Genomic DNA, 20084 nt, shown 5'->3' with positions numbered 1-20084 from the left:
AGGCCCCCCTTTTAGTATTTTTACTTTATTAAAATTAAATTGATAATTAGCTTACATAATTTAAATGTTCTTTTACTCGCCTTCAAAGTCACAAATTCTGTAATCACATCTTACAAAGACATTTTAGAGGCTTCTTCATGTTCAATCGATAATATTGCTAATCACTGAGCCCGAGTTGATTCGTCGAATTTCTTTTATAGTCTTTTATTAATTTGAAAATAAAACTATAGTAAATCAAGCTATCGAATTTTTCATTTAAAATAAAATAACTATCCGAAAATTTCGAACTACATATGTAGGATATTAATATAAAATGATTATAATTATGTATAATGATGTGGCTCATGCCGAACAGTTGGTATTATACACATATACCATATGAATATGTTACTGGGAAGACACTTTTTTAAGCTGTTGAATGGGATAATACACAATCCTCAGGTTCTAAAGGAATTTAGGTTTAATGCACCTTGTAAATTCAGGGACTTGAGAAATCGTGATTTGTTTGTTCCTCCTGTGGCTCGCACAAATATGTTGTCAACGGCTCCTATATCTAGAGCGATATATCTGCTTAACAGGATTTCTGGTGAAATTGACCTCTTCAATATAAAATATACTAATCTGGTTGAGTGGTTATTGAGGAATGCCAGTGGTTGATTTTGCCTATTATAAATATTAATGATTGTTATTACTTTATCTATGTTTTTTCTTTTTTTTTATGATTTTATGATTTTAATGATGTTGTGTTAATATTGTTATTATTATAAGCTATTATTACTGTTATCATGTTATTATTACTGAATGACCGGCCACAGCGACGCGTTGGAGATCTCTGTAATGTCACTATGGCTAATATGTTAAATAAATAAATAAATATGTATTAATGTTAAGGTTGGTACTCCCGAACCTTGTCCGGGAGCGACAGTAGAGTCGCGCCTTGACGCGACCGGGTGCGTACGCGCATCGAGTACCAATTGTTCTCAAATAAACGTATAAGATTGAATTGAGATCGCTTTTACTTGTCTCTCTCTCCTGCAATCCTCCCTACTACCCAGCGGACTTCCTATACATATATCAAATACGAGAACGCAATTCACACAATACACAAATGAAACGAAAATATTTTACTAACCATTATGTTATATTTTATATTTTTGAAAATTTATATTTGTTTTATATTTTATATTTGTTTTATGTTTTATAATTTTCATTTTGTGTAGCTATAGTGACGAATGGAGCTAATCTGTAAAGTCTCTATGGCGAAATTGTATGAAAATAAATAAATTAAATACGAGGTTTATAGATCATTGCAGGCAATTATTATTACTGTACTAAATTTCTCCATAGATGTCACTGTGGATGTTTGTATAAAATGCTTATGTGTTGTATTGATTGATTGAATGTATTTATCTGCTTAAAGTGCACTCATCGCTTTGGGGCGATCTCTAAGGCGAGTGTATATGTATGTTCTATGAAATAAAATAAAAATTTGAAACTCGAGTTCTCATTGGTATGATAATTCGCGTGTGTAATTCTCGATGGATAGAATTTTCGGGTACCAGATGTTCCATGATCGAGATTTTAGTGACGCGTGCGAGATCGCTTTGGGCGGAATAATCACCGGACCGTTTCATTCGAGTGATGACTCAGTGTTGCGTGAGCGTAGATTTTTCTATATGTTTACACAGGGCTTTTTTTCCATGTAACGCGGTGGAACGGTGCTCCGGCACCTTTTTGTTTCAGCATTTTTTTATGTTTCAAACGAATATTCTATATAATATAATTTAAATATAATCTTTTCCAATAAAAAACTTGACAAGAAGTGAGTTTTGGCCCCTTTTTTCAATAAAAAGCCCCGTGTTTACATATAATATGCTATTGCAGAGGAAGTTAGACGTTTTTCTTTGTTTACATTAAATTATCGTCGGTTTGTTTGACTTTTTCGATTGTGCGGTTAGATTATCTATATATAGTTTATGAGTCGCTCAGTGGCGCGTAGTTTTCTTTTCCATATTTGCATGTATGTAAACGCATCATCCAGCTTTATTTTGAATATTTTATCGAATAGATATTTCGTATCAGTTATATTGGATTTGAGTAAAACTAATTTTGGGCGATCGCAGTGTAATTAATAATCCAATTACCACTATTCTGGTGCGGCTCTGCCGTAGTAACTTTAGATTAGATCGCTTTTTGTAGCGTTTCTCATACATATATATGAGCAATGAAGAACTAGAGGGGTCTACCTCACGGAACCGAAAGTCAAAAGATCGAATAAGTGAAATGTAAAGGAGGTTTGTAAAAAAAAGCAAATATCGGAAGACAAAGATCGAAAATCGAAAGATAAAAAAGGGTGCATGGTAAACGGTACTATGTTTATATAATATACATCAGTGGCATGCGGTGAAACTATCTCTCTTTTTTTCATACAGCCTTGTTTAATGTGCGCGCGCAGGATACGGAAGGAAAAGCCTGTTCCTCTTGTATCCTGCTCGCGCAAATTAAGTGAGGATGTACGACGGGGGAGAGAGAGAGTTTTACCGCACGCTACTGATATATATATATATATATATACTAACCGTTTTTCATATGTACATATGCATGGTAAACGAACATTTACGATTTTTTAACATTCGTTGCGGTGACGTTCACCCGAACTATACATATGTTTTGCAGTGACATAAATTAAACAAGCGACGAAATAAACTGTAGGGATATAGCACGACTTGTACCATACGAATCTAGGTCGATGATATTTCCCTCATCGAACTTAATGTTTACAAATGACATCATTGCGTCCTGTTCTCGTACACGAAAGTCAGCCTTGGCCGAAATAGTTCGTCCAGCTTACCCATAAAGGCGATTCGACTCGCTCCAGATATGCAATCACGAGTACACGGGAAATCCCAAGGAGCTACGTAACTTCGCATCAAACATAGAACACAAAGGAAGATCTCGACCCCGTTGGAATCTTCCAGAACGTGATCTCACCAGCCCAGCTACACGTTGCTCAAGCAACACCTTTATAAACCAACGCATCGTCCCCAGATATCAGTGAGCTTCAGCTTCCCTACCTACTTTGCTGTACATACAAATACACCTGTATTAAGGTCTGTTCATACTTAACAGCACTGCACGGCTTCAGCATTGCACGACTCCGTTTCAAATATGTAATTTTATTACATTTCTATTCATATCTATCTACACGTCGTGGTCACGTCACGTATACAGCACTTTGGTCGAGTGCAAGGCAAAATCGGCTTACTTATACATTACAGGCCAAGACGATACGGCGCAATATTGCTTACGTTGTATTGTCGAGTACTTACAATATGAATGCATACACATGCATTCGTAGCTACGCGTCAGAATACAAGACAGCAAAAATGTTTCGACGTTTATCGAACGAAAAATTATGTATAATCGCGCTGTTGTTGGAAGGAGAAGCTCAAGAAGGCAATAAAAAAGCACGGAGGCGTTTTGATGTGCATCCCATGTTAATAAATAGAAAAACCGAAAGAGAGTTTTGGACACTGTATAAGGAGCTTGTGGATGATGGACAAATTTTTTTTAAATATTTCCGTATGAACCGATACCAATTTGAAACAATACTGGATAAAATAAAAACACAAATCACCAAAAAATCTACAAAATTTAAGGAAGCATTGTAAAAAAGTCATTGTCAGCGCCAAAACCATGTCGAAAGATTGAACAGCTGTCAACTGTCACTATCGATAATTGGTCCAAAACAGCAAAGCGGCAGACTCATGGCACGTAATTCGCGTGTATATCTCCACGATGGCCCAAAAGACGGATACGATACGTTGACGGATGTTGTTGTAAGGTATGAACAGGAAATGTCGGGTACTGCTGTAAGCCTGCCGTGGCGTAAACGTGACGGTTGAAATGAACATACCCATACAAAATGTACCAAAGAATACTCTTCGTACGGCCGGATACCTGCTGAAGTCGGTTCGTGCCGACTAGATATGAACAGACCTGTGGGAATCTCGTCACATTCATCAAAACATTTACTGCGACGCAGAATACATTCCCAAAACCAGTCGAAGCACACCTGCAGCCATTAAACTACATCGAGCGGAACGGTGCCAATCGTTCCAGAAAAGTCTACCCCATCGACAAAAACACGCATCAACAACAGCCAGCAACCAGAAACACTATAAAAGGAGGTACAACCCAAACAACGCCAGTCGACCCACAGCAGCAAGCGTCGACACACAGCAGCAGACCAGAGACCTTCTGAACATAGCCGAACAACGAGCCAGCAACACACTGCCGCATCCAGAGACCTTCTGAACATAGCCGAATGCCGAGCCAGCGACACTCTACCATATCCAGAGACCGCTGAACGACATACTTTTGCCCAAATATTCTAATATCTTTGTACCACCATATTTAGGCAAACAATAAAACTTTATTAAAACAAGCACAACAGTGTTTCGTTAGGCTGGGATACGGTCAACACATCCTACCCCGCCTACAGACCTTTAATCGAGTAATAAAGATCCTCTTCAAAATTCAACTGAATTTCCATAGGCCGGGAAACGGTCCAAACCTTTAACCCGCCCTATAAAACTGATCGAGAACATTTCGAAAAGAATAGAAAAACGAAGAAGGGATTTCTAAAGCGAGAGCATCGATGGAATAGTCGAATCGAGATTTGTGAACGCGTATATAGAGTGTGGATCAATGGTGTGCGCATCGGCGACGTTGGCAGCAGTGCGGGAGAGGGCGAGGGCGAGGGGGTGAGGCGGGGTGGCAGAAGAGCGAGTCTGGGTTTGAGTGCGGCGAGCGGCGAACGGCCAGTAGCGCGCGGCGAAATTGCGGTCGCGAAATGGGGGTGCGGTGAGGCTGTCCGGTGCGGTGCGGTGCGGTGCGTTGCGGTGAGGCGGCCGAGCGACATGTCTATGGTGGCGGGAGGGGGAGCGGGAGCGGGAGGGGGCGCGGGGGCGTCGGCGTCGAGCGTCCCCCGCCTCGCCGAGTCCGTGCAAATGCTGCAGTCGATGATCGACATTTCCGCGGGGCGCCTCGACGGCCTACGCACGCACTGCTCCACCAGCGCGGAGCTCACGCAGCACGAGATCAGGACTCTCGAGGTTACCATTTGAATCCCCATCTCACATTACACGCATGCATCATCCGCTCATCCGTCAACTGTCACATCTGCAACCACCACCACCATCTCCTTCGACAGTCGTCGGGTTGTCTGCCTGCGCCAAATGTCAAATTCTCTTTCGATTTCGTTATTGTATAGCCCCGTCTCGCTCTAACACACACTTCCCTAAAGCGAGAGCGAGACGGAAGATGCAACGTTTCTGCTGTTGGATTTTTCAGATTTTTTGGCCGAAAGTGTATGAAATTTTCCGCATTCACTGAAAATTTACAATTTAGAAGGGATGGTTTTACAATCGATAACGCGATTGTAAAATTTCGAAATTCTCAAGGTCACGGCCTTCGATCCGAATGGACGGTTCTTCTGATGATGGACGCTTGTCCGTGATGTCGAAGGTCGTTTCAACTATTGCGTGCGATTGCACAGTAATTTTCGGCCAGTCACAATAAACTTGCCCTTGACCTTTTTACCGTCTGCAGGTCAAAGCGTTGGCCTATATATGTATGCACATAATCAAACTGCACAAGTGTTCGAATGCGTACGAACGTGTCACGAAAGTGTTGGAAATTATAATTGCATTATTATATTATGTAAAAAAAGAGTGGTTGAAAATGCATACGTTCATGAACGGTTTATAATTGTGTGGTAATTTAATGCAATCTTATCCTGATGGTTTGCAGTGCACTAAATGTTTTTGAAATATCACTAGAAATTTCCAATCTCAGTATCACATTCATTTTATATATGTAACAATGACCTTTAAATAAAAATTAAAAATTTTCTATGACTTCTTAACTGCTATTATTCTTCTTGTGATTTAATGTTTTAACGATTTGCGACTATCGTGAAGGTTTGCATCTTGAAGACTGAGAATTTGAATAGTTTCGCCGAATCACTTAATTAAAATTTTAGACCACGAGATACTCATCCTTTCTGGTCTCCGCCTCCTCTTTCTGTATAATCTCAAATTATATCTTTGTGCAATTGTTTATATTTGCTTGCACAATCTGTAGTTTATATTATTGATGTTGATTTCATCACCTTTCTTAGCAAACATATTAAGCTAAGCTACAATTGTTCAACGAGAGTAAAGCTTTAATATACTAATTCCTTTTATTTATTTTATCATTGCCATTTTCAGCCCTTGCACAACTTTAACCATTTTGAATATCAATGTTTTTATATTATTGTTGCGTAGGGTTAGATTCAGGTCCCAAATAAGAGGCCACAGTAGCTTCACAGCATTTATTCAACGATGGAAGAGGTCCACACAGAACCACCACTCACTCCATAATAATCTAATCTGTTGTGTGTACCTCCTTATAACAGCTTCCCCGATCTGTTGCTTACGCATGCACTCGCCCAGGTCTGTGAGAACTCCAGCGTATCCTTTGTTCGGGAACTTACAGAGTCCCGTTAGCCTAATCCAGGGTATCCATTGTTCACCCACAAATTCACTTAGACTGTAGATACTCTCTCTCATGTTCCCAAGTTACATTTTTTTCATCATTTGCACTATTTACATATTAGACTCACAATCGAATACTTTATATAAGAATTTATGATAGTAGAAAAATAAATGCTTGTTGAAATATTTAAATTGAATAAAATTAAACATTTTGAAGTAGATTTATTTTAATCTAATACAACCAACCCATAGATATTATACATTTTTGGCAACTATGTTTGTTTTTATATTGCATAAAAAATAAAGACAATATCAAAACATTACTCACGTTTCCATTAACCCTTTGAGTGCTGATGTCTTTTATGTTGAAAGCCTGCAACGCTGATAATTTCACCAACATTTCCAAGTAGAATTATTTAGAAGGCAGGTATAAAAATTGTAGCTAATCCTAACAAACCCTAGATCACTATGTCTATTAATAAATGTATTTTCCAAAACTAGTTCCATCTTCATTGGTGTTAAAATGTAATATGCTCACAATCTAAATTCTTAGCCATAATCTCAAATACTCTGCAGTTAGGGATTTCCATTGGGAAATTCCGCTATGGTTATAAATTCAGAAATTCCGGTGTAAACCAGTCGTTATAAACGTTGACAAATTAATGACACGGATTACACGATCCATGTTCAATGCATTTTTTTCAATGCTTCCTGGAAAGGCTTAGCAGGTAGTATTCTTGTTTATTTTGAACATTCTCAAAATACAGAAAGTTTTTCAGATCCATGGACGCCAATCTGCGTTGTTCATTCCACTAACTATGTTTTCACATAACTTCTTATAGAACAGTTGACTATTGATCTGATTCTCAATAAAGTCAGCTAGTTAAATATATTAATTGGTTTTAACTTTTTTTTTTTTTTTTTTTTCAGGAAAAATTAATCAAACTATTTTCTCACCAACTTGTAACTAAAGCAAAATTCAAAGAAGAGGACATACCCACTGAGCTTCGTAACATTCCATCTCTCATTCAATGGTTGCAAGTCGTCGGCCTAGGCTCAGAATCGATCAAGGTATTGTATCGCGTCTGCAAAGTTACATATGTATGTTGGAATAAAATAACGAGTATGATGATCACCATTTATTATATATTTCTCAGCTGATTTGTATCAAGGTTCGTTGTATGGAATCTCTACAAAACAAATCGGACAAGGAAATTAAACTTTTATTGGGAAACGCCCGTGAAGAAGAAGTAAGGAGACTAAGTTGTGCCATACAAAATTTAAAAAGATTCACAGGTCAGCAATTACAATCGTTAAAACTTATTTTTTTTTGTGTTTCGATTTTGAATAATTCTTGAACTCAATACAAATTGTATTTACAGAGATTTTAATCAAGAGCGGCGGAAATAACGGAGCCGTAGATCCCGGAATTCCACTGTATTGGGACTCGTGGGATCGTCCCAACGTATTAAAAGGTTCGCCGAGATTTTACATCAGGCACGCTCGTGCTTCGGTACCGTCTGAAGATGCTTTGTTGCTTGTGCCGAACGGTGCTCCGTCCGGGGGTTCATACACTGCAATTTTATTTGCACCTTAGGATCGTCGGAGCGGTTTCTAATTGTCGTTTTCCGTTTTCTTTTAGGCATCAAGTTTCCTACGACTCCGCCGGCAAAGCGCAAACATCAACCGGGTCATCCGTTCCCTCCTCTGATCTACGACGGACCACCGCTCACTAAATCTAAGTCTCACGAATCGCAATTAGGAATTAAATTAGACGGCGAGGTGAACGGTGCCGATCCGAATCATCAAAATCATGGGTAAAACGGATGCGAATGAAGATTTAGTTTGATGATGGTTTATTCGGTGATTTTTTTTTTGTTTATGTTTGTTGAAATTTTACAGCGTCGAGCCCATTTGTCCGGGTCGTGTCCGATTGCCCACGGAGCCGGGAATATTGAATTCTCCACTTGCTCTGTGCTCGCCGATTAGATCCCCACCGTACAGGTTGAGTCAGGGGACATTGCTGCAACAGTCGGACAGTGATGATAATTTTAAATGTGAGTTTTATGTGTACCTTTACAGTGTGGAGTGTGTTGCAATTGTTGTTGATTTGTCGGTTTTCTTTTGCAGCTGTTAATTTGACTGTGCCGCGGTCTCCAAGAACGCCTGTCTCGCGAGGGATGTGTCATTATATTGCGCATCGTTTTACTAAAACGTTTAAGATGATCGCCACGTGCGATTATTGTGATAAGCAAATGTTCCTAGGACCTGGTCTACGATGCAAAGAGTGCAAATATAAATGTCATAGGTAATTACATCTTATACCTTAGCTAGTCTTCAACGTACTGGGTTGCCCCATAAGTCTTCGATTATTTTCAGTAATTTTTTTTCACTATAGACATTCAAATGATAATTGCCAATTCCAAGGAAAATGTCCACATTATCATATCAATAATAAAATGGGATATTATTATATTGGAAAAACTTACATTCAATTTTAGGTGCTACTTTAGTATGCGGTCTACCTTCACATATTTACTTTAGTATGCGATCTACCTTCACGTTTTTACTTTAATACGCGGTCTCACTCTGTCTCAGTTCTCGCGTGTGACAATGCGACTGAATAATACCGACCCTAACAACCTAATCTTAAATGAATAGAGCCAACCTTAACTTAACCTAACCTATCCTGACCCTTAAATATAAGCTAGATAAGAATCTATTACCCAAATATTTTAATAATCATATAGTTAGGAATAGAGATATACATAATTATAAAACGAGAAATAGGAATAAATTTATTATAGGTAGAGTTAAGAAAGCTAAAACTGCAGGAGGTGTTTTTCACAGAGGTGTTCAAATTTATAATTCCCTTCCTGAAAGCATTAGAAGTTCTAATAACATTAGTGCTTTCTTGAAGGGTTGCTTGTTAATGGATACCTTTGTGGAAGATGATTTATAATTTTTTGTTGTTATTTTGTGTCATATGTATTAGCAGTTTGCTATATAAATAAATAGGTGTTGGCTGCTAAGATATGTTTTTTTTTTTAATTATATTTCATCAATATTTTCACAAAAAAAAAACATATCTTAGCAGCCAAAACCTATTTATTCAAGGGTCAGGATAGGTTAGGTTAAGTTAAGGTTGGCCCTATTCATTTAAGATTTGGTTAAGAGATATGTATCTGCTGACGATATTTTGATAGAAATGCTTCGACAACATTATGGGGCGTCAGGAAAAAACAAAAATTGTAATAGTCATTTCGTTGCTACGATACAAATAATAAAAAAAATAGTCGATCGCGATTCAAAGGTAGATCGCATGATAAGGTAGACCGCATACTGAAGTAGCACCCAATTTTATTTGTATACATATGTATGTAGATTCAATAGAATTATTTGAAACAGTCGATTTATATTTTATTTTATGAACTTAAGGGATTGTGAAAGTAAAGTACCACCTTCATGCGGCCTACCTACTGCACTGATCGATGAGTTCAAGAAAAAACTACACGGTGAAAAGCCTGATAGTAAGTAAACACATCATCGTTTGTATTTAAGGTTTAGTTTAATCCGATAATGAGATCATTTTTATATGTAACAGGCTTCCCATTTAATTCTCCATCATCAGGACGAAGTCCGCAGCACACGTCGCCCGGATTACTGTCTGCATTGAAGAATAATAGAAAAAGATCTCATCCACATCAGCTAAGCGCCAACAATCCGTCTTTCCCTGTAAGTAACATTTGATTGATAACATTGAATAACTTGACTTTTCCTGTTTGTGTAATATAAATGGATATCAAGTCAATGAGATATATGTATGTGTTACAGTCGAAGTGTATTTTCAGTTGTAATACATTCCAACTGGCGTTTTAGTTCATTTATATTCGAATACAATTCAACCAGTAAATTATATCTGTACAAGAGCAAATACACTTTCAATAATGTGCTCTAGTTGTAATATAACAGTTGAGTTTTGACAGCTCTGATGTTATTACGAATGCTTTAGAATTCAATAATGCGCTAATATTTGTTGGGTATTACGAATAAAGGCAATGAGTATAGTATGACGATAACTCTAAGAATGTGTTCAAAACAAAAATGTGACTTTCCAACTCAATTTACTAGTTGAGTGACGTTTTCAAGGAAATCAAACCACTCCATCTAACCTGGTACCAATTTATAGTTGAACTGTATATTCAGTAGTAATATATTTTGACCAGTTGGTAATGTCATTCTCCATATGAATCAACTTACGTGGAATATATTCCAAATAGTCACAATATATTACAACTGAAAATACACTTCAACTATAACGGTAGTTAGTAACAGGTTGGATGTAATATGTATATTCCAAATATATTACAACTGGAAGATACACTTCAATTGTAACATACGTATATATTGAATATATCACTGATTTCATTATGCAGGGTGGTCCTGATTCAAGTTCCAACACGTCGTCTTGCAACAGCTCGTCGCCATCATCACCAGCTCTCGTCTCCAACAACGCTCTTCCGCAGACGCCGCACACTCCTCGCACTCCTCATAGTGTCGTCCCGGTAGTCGCCCACAATGTTCCTCCTCCCGGTCCTCTTCCCACCCACAATAGGCAACAATTCAATTTTCCCGGTTCGTATATATTCGACGATTGTCAGATACTTACATAGTTTTGAATTTGAGTCGTGACTTTGATTGTCATTTATCAGATGTTAAAAAATTGGGTCCAAGTGACACTAAGAATGGCGAAGGGAGCAGCAGCAGCAACACCCAAGTCGACAGTGTTATATCTCTGAGCGGATCCGCTTCCGAGGACTCGGAGCGTACGCCCGGCGGTCGCACCGATTCGTTGGACGGAGATCCATTGCAACGGGCAGAGTCTGCAAAGTGGCCTCGTCAGAACAGTGTAAGTATATACATAGAGCGAAGAAGTGCAAGTGTGTTAAATTAAGCCTAATATAACCAACAGGAGTAAAATATTCTTTAATGTAATGTACACACATGCATATATGTATATTTTATTTACAATTTTGTCATGGTGACATTACAGAATTTTTACAAGAATAAATATGGATGCAAAAACAAAATAAGATAATAGCCTAAAGATAAAGTATGAAACAAATAAATTAATACATAAAAACAAGCATTACATTAGAACGCATTTACGATCTCAAATTGAACAATCCCTCAATCAGATCAGCATATATTAGATTAAACAAATTCAAATTTGAAAGAAATCTGGTTGAGGTGTTGATGCGCTTTGGAACAGGTGACGAAATCGTCAAATTGGTATGTGCCACAGGAGAAGAGAACAAACTGCGGCATCTAAATTCATATGAACACTAAACTAAATGTGTGGTCTATCTATGTATTACTATTATCAACGGAAGTCGCCATTAAAATAAATTTCCAATACGGTTGGTAGGCACTCGCTTATCAGACGTGTGTGCTATTTTCTGTGAAAGAATTTGTTGTATGAGATAAACTTGTGTAGTTTTCAGTATGAATGATGGTGTTGCTGGAAGCAGTTGTTGCGACCTGCGACTGACGTACGACGGAATGGTATAAAAACAGTTTAACCCTTTGAATGCTAAACAACGATATATTGTTGTTTATGAAAACGGTGAGGATTGCCAATAACTATCGTTTTTGACGACGAATGGTCAGTTCATCGTTGTTATGAAAATTTATACATATACCAATGTATATGTATATATAAATTTATTATTATTATATGTATTTATACTTATTACACTGTTCGACAAATGACGACTTTTTTTTTTGGTTCAGAGACGAGATATGACTTTTCTTATAGACTATGCCCAGTGAACACGAATCTGGTAATAAAAAATGTTGATTGGCTCGAGATTCGGAGATGTGTTTTTTAAATCGCGCGATTTTTCTATATCTTCGTGTTGTGTTTGGTCGATGTGTCAAAATCTGTCAATTTTCTGTTCAAAATGAATATTGGAATCTATAGTTGGTTATTTTATATGTCATCTGTAGTACTTTTCAGCTTTCAAATCTCTCTAAGTAGTCGTCCAGTTCAAATGAAAAGTCAAAAGTACGTATTTTAACTTGGGATTTTTTCCCACTGTTAATACTATTTTATATTGAGTATTTTCTATTGAAACATGTTTATTGGGATAGTGCTCTGACCACACTATTTTTTGTTTTCGTTTAAAAGGGTTAATTGGAAGTGTGCTGAATTTTAAATCGGTAAAATTGCAAGCTAAAAAATCGTATTAGTTGAGCACGGCTTTGCTTTGTGTAGACTGTACGCTCGACTCACTCACTAGGATTTTGAAAAACATTGTAGCAGCAAAGGGTTAAAAGTCTACATTTTATATATTAGGTCGTCCCGGAATTGATGTCGTTTTTCATAGTAAAATTTAAACTTAATTTTTTTAATTATTTATAATTCATCAAGACGTATATGATCAAGAGTCAACATTGGATTTGCTTCGGTATCCGCCTTTAGAGATGCTTAATCCTCTTGAATGCACCGTCCACTTCGAGGCTCGTCATCCAAGCTGAGATTGCCCGATTGAAATTTCTTAAACCAACGATGGCACTTCCTTACATCCAGTATATGTCGCAAATGAATTTTGAAGCCTTTACGGCCCTTTTTTTCGCCTGAAACAACAATAACATACATACTGCTCCTTAAATGAGCTTCTGATGGACACGTCTCTATCATTTTTTCTGGATGGGGCACAAAAGATTTTTTTTTGTTCAAAAGGAACGCAATGAATCCAGAAGAAGAAAAAAAACATAAGACACATCAAAATTGCATATTACAAAAACGATAATAATTCCGGGAATACCTAATATATATACATACTAGGATGTTAGATCAGGACTTGGCTAAAAACTTTTTCAAAATTGCCTGAGGGAAGCCATAGTTGTTTAAAATATTGTTATTATTGACATATGAGTCTTTGTTCTATTCAATTATACTAAAATAGTATAGTGAAACGACCGACTAACATATTTATAGCATTTGAAAATGTCTCTGGGTAAATGAAACATTTTCAGTGGTCAAAATGCAAACATAAATGTTATAGAAATCATATGCGATTGTTTCAGTTGTCAATGAAAGAATGGGATATACCGTTCACCGAGCTTCGTGTTACCGACCCACTCGGAACGGGCAGATTCTTCACAGTGTATCGAGGCAGTTGGCATGGAGATGTCGCCGTGAAGCTTCTCAACGATCACAATCTGGAAGATCCTGCCGCATTAGAAAGTTTCAAACACGAAGTAATGCCTTTTACTATACAGATGTGATGATTATATGATGTGGTTGTTTGTATTACATTGTCTATTTGATAAATTTTAGGTGGCTACGTTTCGCAAAACGCGACACGAGAACCTTGTCCTCTTCATGGGGGCGTGCATGAAACATCCTAAATTCGCCATCGTCACCTCGCTGTGCAAAGGAATGACCCTCTATACACATATACATTTACGAAAAGATAAGTTTACTATGAATAAAACTACTATAGTTGCTCAGCAAATATCACAGGTAATTTGTGTGTGTGTGTGTGTTTATTTTGATTATTGAAGTGTTTTATATTTTTAACGTGCTCTATTCATTTTTCTTACAGGGTATGGGTTATCTTCATGCACGCGGAATAGTACATAAAGATCTTAAGAGTAAAAATATTTTCTTAGAAAATGGAAAAGTCGTCATTACCGACTTTGGTTTATTAGGTGTTACGAAGTTATGTGATAGTAATAAGTATGTGGTTTTTTTTTTCTTTCTGTTGAGTAGTTTCTGATGTTGGTTCTTTGGAGTTTGTGTTATTTCTTTTTTGTTTTGTGATTTACAGAACTGGTGATTCCTTGGTGATACCTCCCGGTTGGTTGTGTTATTTGGCTCCGGAACTTGTGCGCAAACTTAAACCGAGGCAGACTCTGCATGCCGATGATCTTCCTTTTACTAACGAGTCGGACGTTTATGCCTTTGGGTAGGTTTTTGTGTTAGTACATTAACAAGTTAACGACCGAAGTCTCGCATATGAGTCTTTGCTAAAACAAAATCAGCAGGCCGTGGACTCGCATACGAGTCTTAGCAAAACCATTTCAACGGGCCGAAGACTCAATGAACTCTAATGAAACAATGAATATGGTCGAAAAATGGCTCGTGTACCACTACATACCCGAATATACATACCTGGACTGTTTAGTTTAGTGCAGATGTATAAAAAAACTATTAGGAAGCTAATAAAAAAAAATAATAAAATATGTTCTTTGGTTTGAAAGATATTAGGTTTAACAGATAACCCCAATGCGCGTTTCTGGCCAGAAACATTGTACATTTCATATAAATATTATTAGTATTATACAAAGTATATAAATACATATCAATTAACATCTACAGAGACATTTATGGTCAAATTTGTACATTTGCAGCATTTATGCGATTCAGCGAAATTCGAGATTGCTGAAAACTCGATATTTTGCCAAATTTTTGGGACCGTTTCAATGAGAATCAGATAAATTGGCAAACTTTGATAGGAAACGATCGACCTGGAGTCATAAATCCAAGGTCTGGCCAGCTGAAACCAGTGGGATATGAAACCATGACCACTCCGTTCAAAGCATTACATGATAACCACTATTATGCTGGTTTATTATATATTTTTAATATGCGAAAAATTTTAGAAAAAAATACCTATCATAAATTTTTGAAAACGTGATACAAAAATATTTCAGCAGACTGAAACAGTTCGCGCAGTCGTGAATCCAGTAAGCGTTATGCACCCAACATGATACAAATATGAGTCAGCGGCCACCATAGTGTTAAAGGCCTGACAAGTCTATTGTGTACGCACGCTCTCGCCCAAGTCTGTGAAAACTCCAGTTTATCCTTTGTTCGGGCACTCACTGAGTTCCGTTAGCCTAATCCGGGGTCTATTGTTCACCCACGAATGCACTTAGACATTGGATACTCTCTCACGTTTCCACGTTACACTATATTATACTTTTTATACACTGTAATATACTATTAATAGGAAAATATACTTATAAATGTGTAAAAATCTATCACTAAAAGTTCCATCTAGATCAGTGGTTTTTAACCTGGGTTCGATCAAACCCCAGGGGTTTGGGGAAAGTCAAGATACACACCCGAATCATATGATTCGGGTGCCAATTAAGAAGGATTCCAATTTAAGAAGGGTTCGATGAATGCGCATATGAAACTGGTGGGGTTCATTACCTCCAACAAGGTTACGAACCACTGATCTAGATTAAGTTTTAATCAAAATAATGTAATATTTGTATTTTGTTTCATTAGGACTGTTTGGTATGAGTTGTTATGTGGCGAGTGGCCATTCAAAGGTCAACCTCCGGAAGCTGTCATATGGCAGGTTGGAAAAGGAATTAAACAGACCCTAGCTAATCTACAAGCGTCCAGAGATGTCAAAGTAATTGTTATCGTAGAAATATTTTGTTGCGTACGTTATATGTATATTACGTATTTTAATGTTTTATTTTGTATTTAAGGATATTTTGATGTTGTGCTGGTCTTACAAAGTGGAGGAGAGGCCTGATTTTGGCCTACTTTTGAAGACTTTGGAGAAATTACCGAAGAAGCGGTTGGCGAGATCGCCGTCACATCCTGTGCACCTCTCCCGATCGGCCGAGTCGGTCTTTTAAATTTATATTTTATTGTATTATTCTGTACAATACTCGTTATTGTGTTATGACGTTTTAATTATGAATTTCTCTTATCTATTGAAAAGTGACCTTTAGATGCCAAAATACACTCGCTAATTAAAGCTTTCCTGTACGTGAAATTTTCAACAAAGATCTCAAGTAGTTCCAATAGAAAGTATTATATATATTTATAAATTAAAATTATAATTATAAGAGTTCATTGAAAATTAATACAATCTAAATTTTCATTTTTACAGGTTTTATATTAGTTTCATTTGTTATTGCAGTCTGTCTATTTTTGCTTTACATACCGTCATATATGAAAAGTATTGTTTTTGTTTGAAATTGGGGAGGGACTATAATATTTCAACCAGTTTGCATAAAAAGTTCCCATTTATATTATTTTTATTTAAAAATTCAAGTTGCCAACTACTTTAAACGGGCCAATACTATAGTCTCTCCTCTAATACATACTATGTGAAGATAGAATTACAGAATTTAATTGTCTTGAAACAAATGGTTAATTGTCTAATAAGGCATCTATTGGCAATCATATTAAAGAAATTTCCAGTTATGTATATCTCCGTTGACTGTCACAAATGTTTTATCTATATTATATTATACAGAAAAAAGTCTATAAGCTAATGCAAAAAATTTTAAAAATATCTTGTTATTTTCCTATATGGCAATCTTTTGTGTATATTGTATATAATCAAAATGCGAGGGTGAAATAAATATATATATGATCATTATTATTATTATATAAAAATAGTTCAGTTTCAAATTATTATTGGATATTTATGATACGCTGTACAAATATAAAAAAAAAATTATTTCCTATATAGTATAAAATAAGTACATGCTATGGAAAAAAGAAAAATATTTTAAAATAAATATTAAATATTAAAAGAATTACATATAATACGTATTATTTCAATCCACAAAGGTGGTCCAATCTTAAGTCTCAGTTCTAGTCAATTGTAGGTGTTAAATTTTTATCATTATTTATTCAGTTTTACTTTATTTTAATTATGTATATTTAGAATAAACCTTTTCACATAGGGTTTGTTATTAAATATCCGAAAATGAAAATGTTATATATATACATGTATACATATGTATTATTCCAAAGTTTTATATAACATTTCATTTCAATTTAAATGAAAAACAATTGAAAATTCTTGAATTATGAAAATTTTTACTATACATATATTTTTCGTCAAATAAAACAATTGAATGTTTGAATTTCAAAAATCTTTATTATATACATTATGCTACTTTAATGTTGACATATATACATAAACGATCCAAAGATTGTAAAAATCCGAGTTTCTTTTATTTATATTATATTTTTCAAAATTTTTTTTATTATTTTTATGTCTCTTATACTGTCAACAAATGTAAAAGAGCTTAATCAAATATTATGATCAAAGTGAATGTTATTTTAAAAATAGATTACTGTACATTCCAAGTTGTCTCTGTATATATATATATATGTATATATATTATATGTATATACATATGTATATATACATGAAAAAGTGAGATGTACATAAAGTTAGCTTGCGATGCTATTTAAGGATAATTACAATTTGCTGTGATGCTATATTTATTTAATTTATGTTTTCGAAAAGTAACAAAAAAAGTAAGCATAATAAGAGATGTTGTTGGATAGTAGTTTTGGTAATTCTAGTGTATTATAGTAAATAAACGATGAGTTTACTTCATGAACATTTAAACATATTTATTATTTTTAATATCACATCTTACAGGCCAACAAAGCCGAAACGTTTTTACACATCCTTTTCAAATTATCGTCTGTTGTGTATTCCGTGGCGAGGAGTGCATTACCGACGGCTATAGTCTCTTTTGTCGAGTTTGCTTGAATCCAAATCTTTCCATTCATCCCGGCTGCGACTTCGAATGGAATTTCATTGGCGAGCAGCTCCAGTAAGGGACAATCTTTGTTTAAAATCCTTCTCACTAAATGTAAACTGCATGTGAAAATGAAACCTTCTTCGATAACTCCAAGTTTACCTTTCCTGCCGTGCGAATCGACGCAGACCAGCTCTGGCTCCATGTCTTTGTTGGCAACTAGTAATTTGGCATAGACGGCGTCGCCAACTTTGACGTTGGGTCTATTTTTCTTCGTGGCGTTTTCGAAGGCTAAGTATGACAGGCTGGCGGGTTCGCTAGTGCCGATGTCCACTTTGAAGTAGTCCCCGGCTTTCTGGGTGACCACTCCTACGACGTTCTCGCCTTTGACTGCGTTGTATCGCTTCTGATGGTTGTCCACCCAGAAAGTCTTCGGTTCCTTTTTAAGCAGTACTCCAGCTTTGCACGCGTATACTTTCTCACCATCTCTCCGTAGGCCAGGGCCTAAGATAATCTTTACGTTGCTTTTTAGGTCTATTTCTTGGATCGCGTCTCCGGGGAGGACCACCCCCATTGATATGATCATATTTCTGTCCAGTTGTTGACGGACTATATAGGTTATAACGAAGTAAACGAGGTGAGCTGTCAAAAAATTTTGGTACTAACAATCAAACTTACGAGCGTGACAAGAATGGAATCTATAGAATTTTTTTGTTTGTGCAATTCATGGTTTAACGAGACCGTTGCGATAAAGTAACCCTTTTCTTATTTCAGGTAATTATTCTGTAGTAGTTTTACGACATGGTTGAGTTTCGGTTACCATCCTATTATTTGGGACTGATTCGGCCATGTTGGTTTGCCGCTGTTTCATTTCTTTCCCGCTCGTCAGATTAAATAGTCGTTTCACTGCAACCACTCTCCATTATTTTATCATAAGAATTTCGATATAAGTCATCTTGTCATTGCTAGCATTAATTTAAATCAATCAGTCCCAGAAGACGTATTATAGGGGATGAACGAATGAGACGACTGGCATGTTAATGCACGTGTTTATTATATGACAGCTGAAGACAGAGTGGGTAGCAGCTCTCCGAACCCAGCCGGGTTGGTCCCCACTCGCAGGAAGGCAACCGAACTCGACCATGTCGTATAAGCGAGCCGCCACATCACTCCCCCCCCAGCATCAGCGATACCAAAATTACAAAGAAAAAAATTATTGTTACACAAAGAGAAAAAATTATTACGTGGGGAGAAAAAAAATTGTTGACGTGGGTCATCCGCTGTGTACATAGGTGTACCGCCCTGAATGGTCGGTAGATTCGAGGGCGGTGACGTCGCGAGCAGGACGGTGGGTGGTCCGATGGTCGCGCCGATCAATGCGATGCTGCGGCGGCGCCGCTCTTCCGAGGCTGATGTCGGTTGGTGGGGCGGCGGGGGCGGCAGGGGCATCGATGTGGTTGATGATACTCCGAGCTGGACTGTGAGTCGTTGTGGCTCGTGGAGGTGTTGTAGCGCTACCGCCCGTCTCGGCGTGACGACGCTCGTGGGGACGGACGGGGCCTTGATGATGATGATGATGATGATGGTGCTGAGGTGGTGTATGTCTTGTGGTGCTGGATGACCGTTCTATGTGTAGTGGATCGCGCATGACTCCACATCCAGCTGTCAAGATCGTCGTCTCATTCGCTCCCCCATTTTTTAAAAACACCTGTCGTCGACGTTGTGGCTGGACTCCAGTCGATAGGTAGATAGGTAGGTAGCCGTGTCTGCTCGTTTATTGTCACCCGCGGGCCGCGACGCGTGTTGATGGCGATGGGGGCGCGGCGGGTAGCTTCCCCGCCTGGCTCGGCGAGGCAGGGATGAGCGGCATGTTGAAATTGATCGAGGCTGCGTGGCTCGATGTCGGGGGTCACCAGTATAGGGGATGAACGAATGAGACGACTGGGATGTTAATGCACGTGTTTATTATATGACAGCTGAAGACAGAGTGGGTAGCAG

General features: G+C 37.3%; 2 protein-coding genes across 2 annotated transcripts; one reads left to right on the top strand and one right to left on the bottom strand.

Annotated features, from left to right (window-relative positions):
• Positions 1-4745: 4745 nt before the first annotated feature.
• On the top strand, positions 4746-17025 carry ksr (kinase suppressor of ras). The gene is made up of 17 exons (XM_077442006.1): positions 4746-5117; positions 7473-7613; positions 7700-7838; positions 7925-8107; positions 8185-8359; positions 8445-8599; positions 8673-8850; positions 9981-10072; positions 10147-10277; positions 10979-11177; positions 11255-11451; positions 13635-13808; positions 13888-14073; positions 14156-14289; positions 14381-14518; positions 15850-15979; positions 16059-17025. The coding sequence occupies exons 1-17, from the start codon at positions 4923-4925 to the stop codon at positions 16209-16211; spliced, it is 2700 nt and encodes an 899-aa protein (XP_077298132.1). The 5' UTR covers positions 4746-4922; the 3' UTR covers positions 16212-17025.
• Positions 17026-17364: 339 nt separating this feature from the next.
• Rrp40 (exosome complex component Rrp40) lies at positions 17365-18746 on the bottom strand. The gene has a single exon (XM_077442361.1). It carries the CDS (start codon positions 18670-18672, stop codon positions 17971-17973), a length of 702 nt encoding a protein of 233 aa, XP_077298487.1. The 5' UTR covers positions 18673-18746; the 3' UTR covers positions 17365-17970.
• Positions 18747-20084: the final 1338 nt, after the last annotated feature.

This window comes from Arctopsyche grandis, chromosome 12 (assembly GCF_051622035.1).
Source record: "Arctopsyche grandis isolate Sample6627 chromosome 12, ASM5162203v2, whole genome shotgun sequence".
In the NCBI taxonomy this organism is placed as follows: domain Eukaryota; kingdom Metazoa; phylum Arthropoda; class Insecta; order Trichoptera; family Hydropsychidae; genus Arctopsyche; species Arctopsyche grandis.
Note: the sequence above shows the minus strand (reverse complement) of the source record. Positions and strands in the feature narration are given on the sequence as shown.

Excerpts from the sequence above, each read along its gene's own strand:
- ksr (XM_077442006.1), top strand. The coding sequence starts at position 4,923 with ATGTCTATGGTGGCGGGAGGGGGAGCGGGAGCGGGAGGGGGCGCGGGG. Across the intron at positions 8,108-8,184 it reads GAACGGTGCTCCGTCCGGGG|GCATCAAGTTTCCTACGACT; the intron begins GTTCATACACTG and ends GTTTTCTTTTAG. Across the intron at positions 14,519-15,849 it reads TCGGACGTTTATGCCTTTGG|GACTGTTTGGTATGAGTTGT; the intron begins GTAGGTTTTTGT and ends TTGTTTCATTAG.
- Rrp40 (XM_077442361.1), bottom strand. The coding sequence starts at position 18,672 with ATGATCATATCAATGGGGGTGGTCCTCCCCGGAGACGCGATCCAAGAA.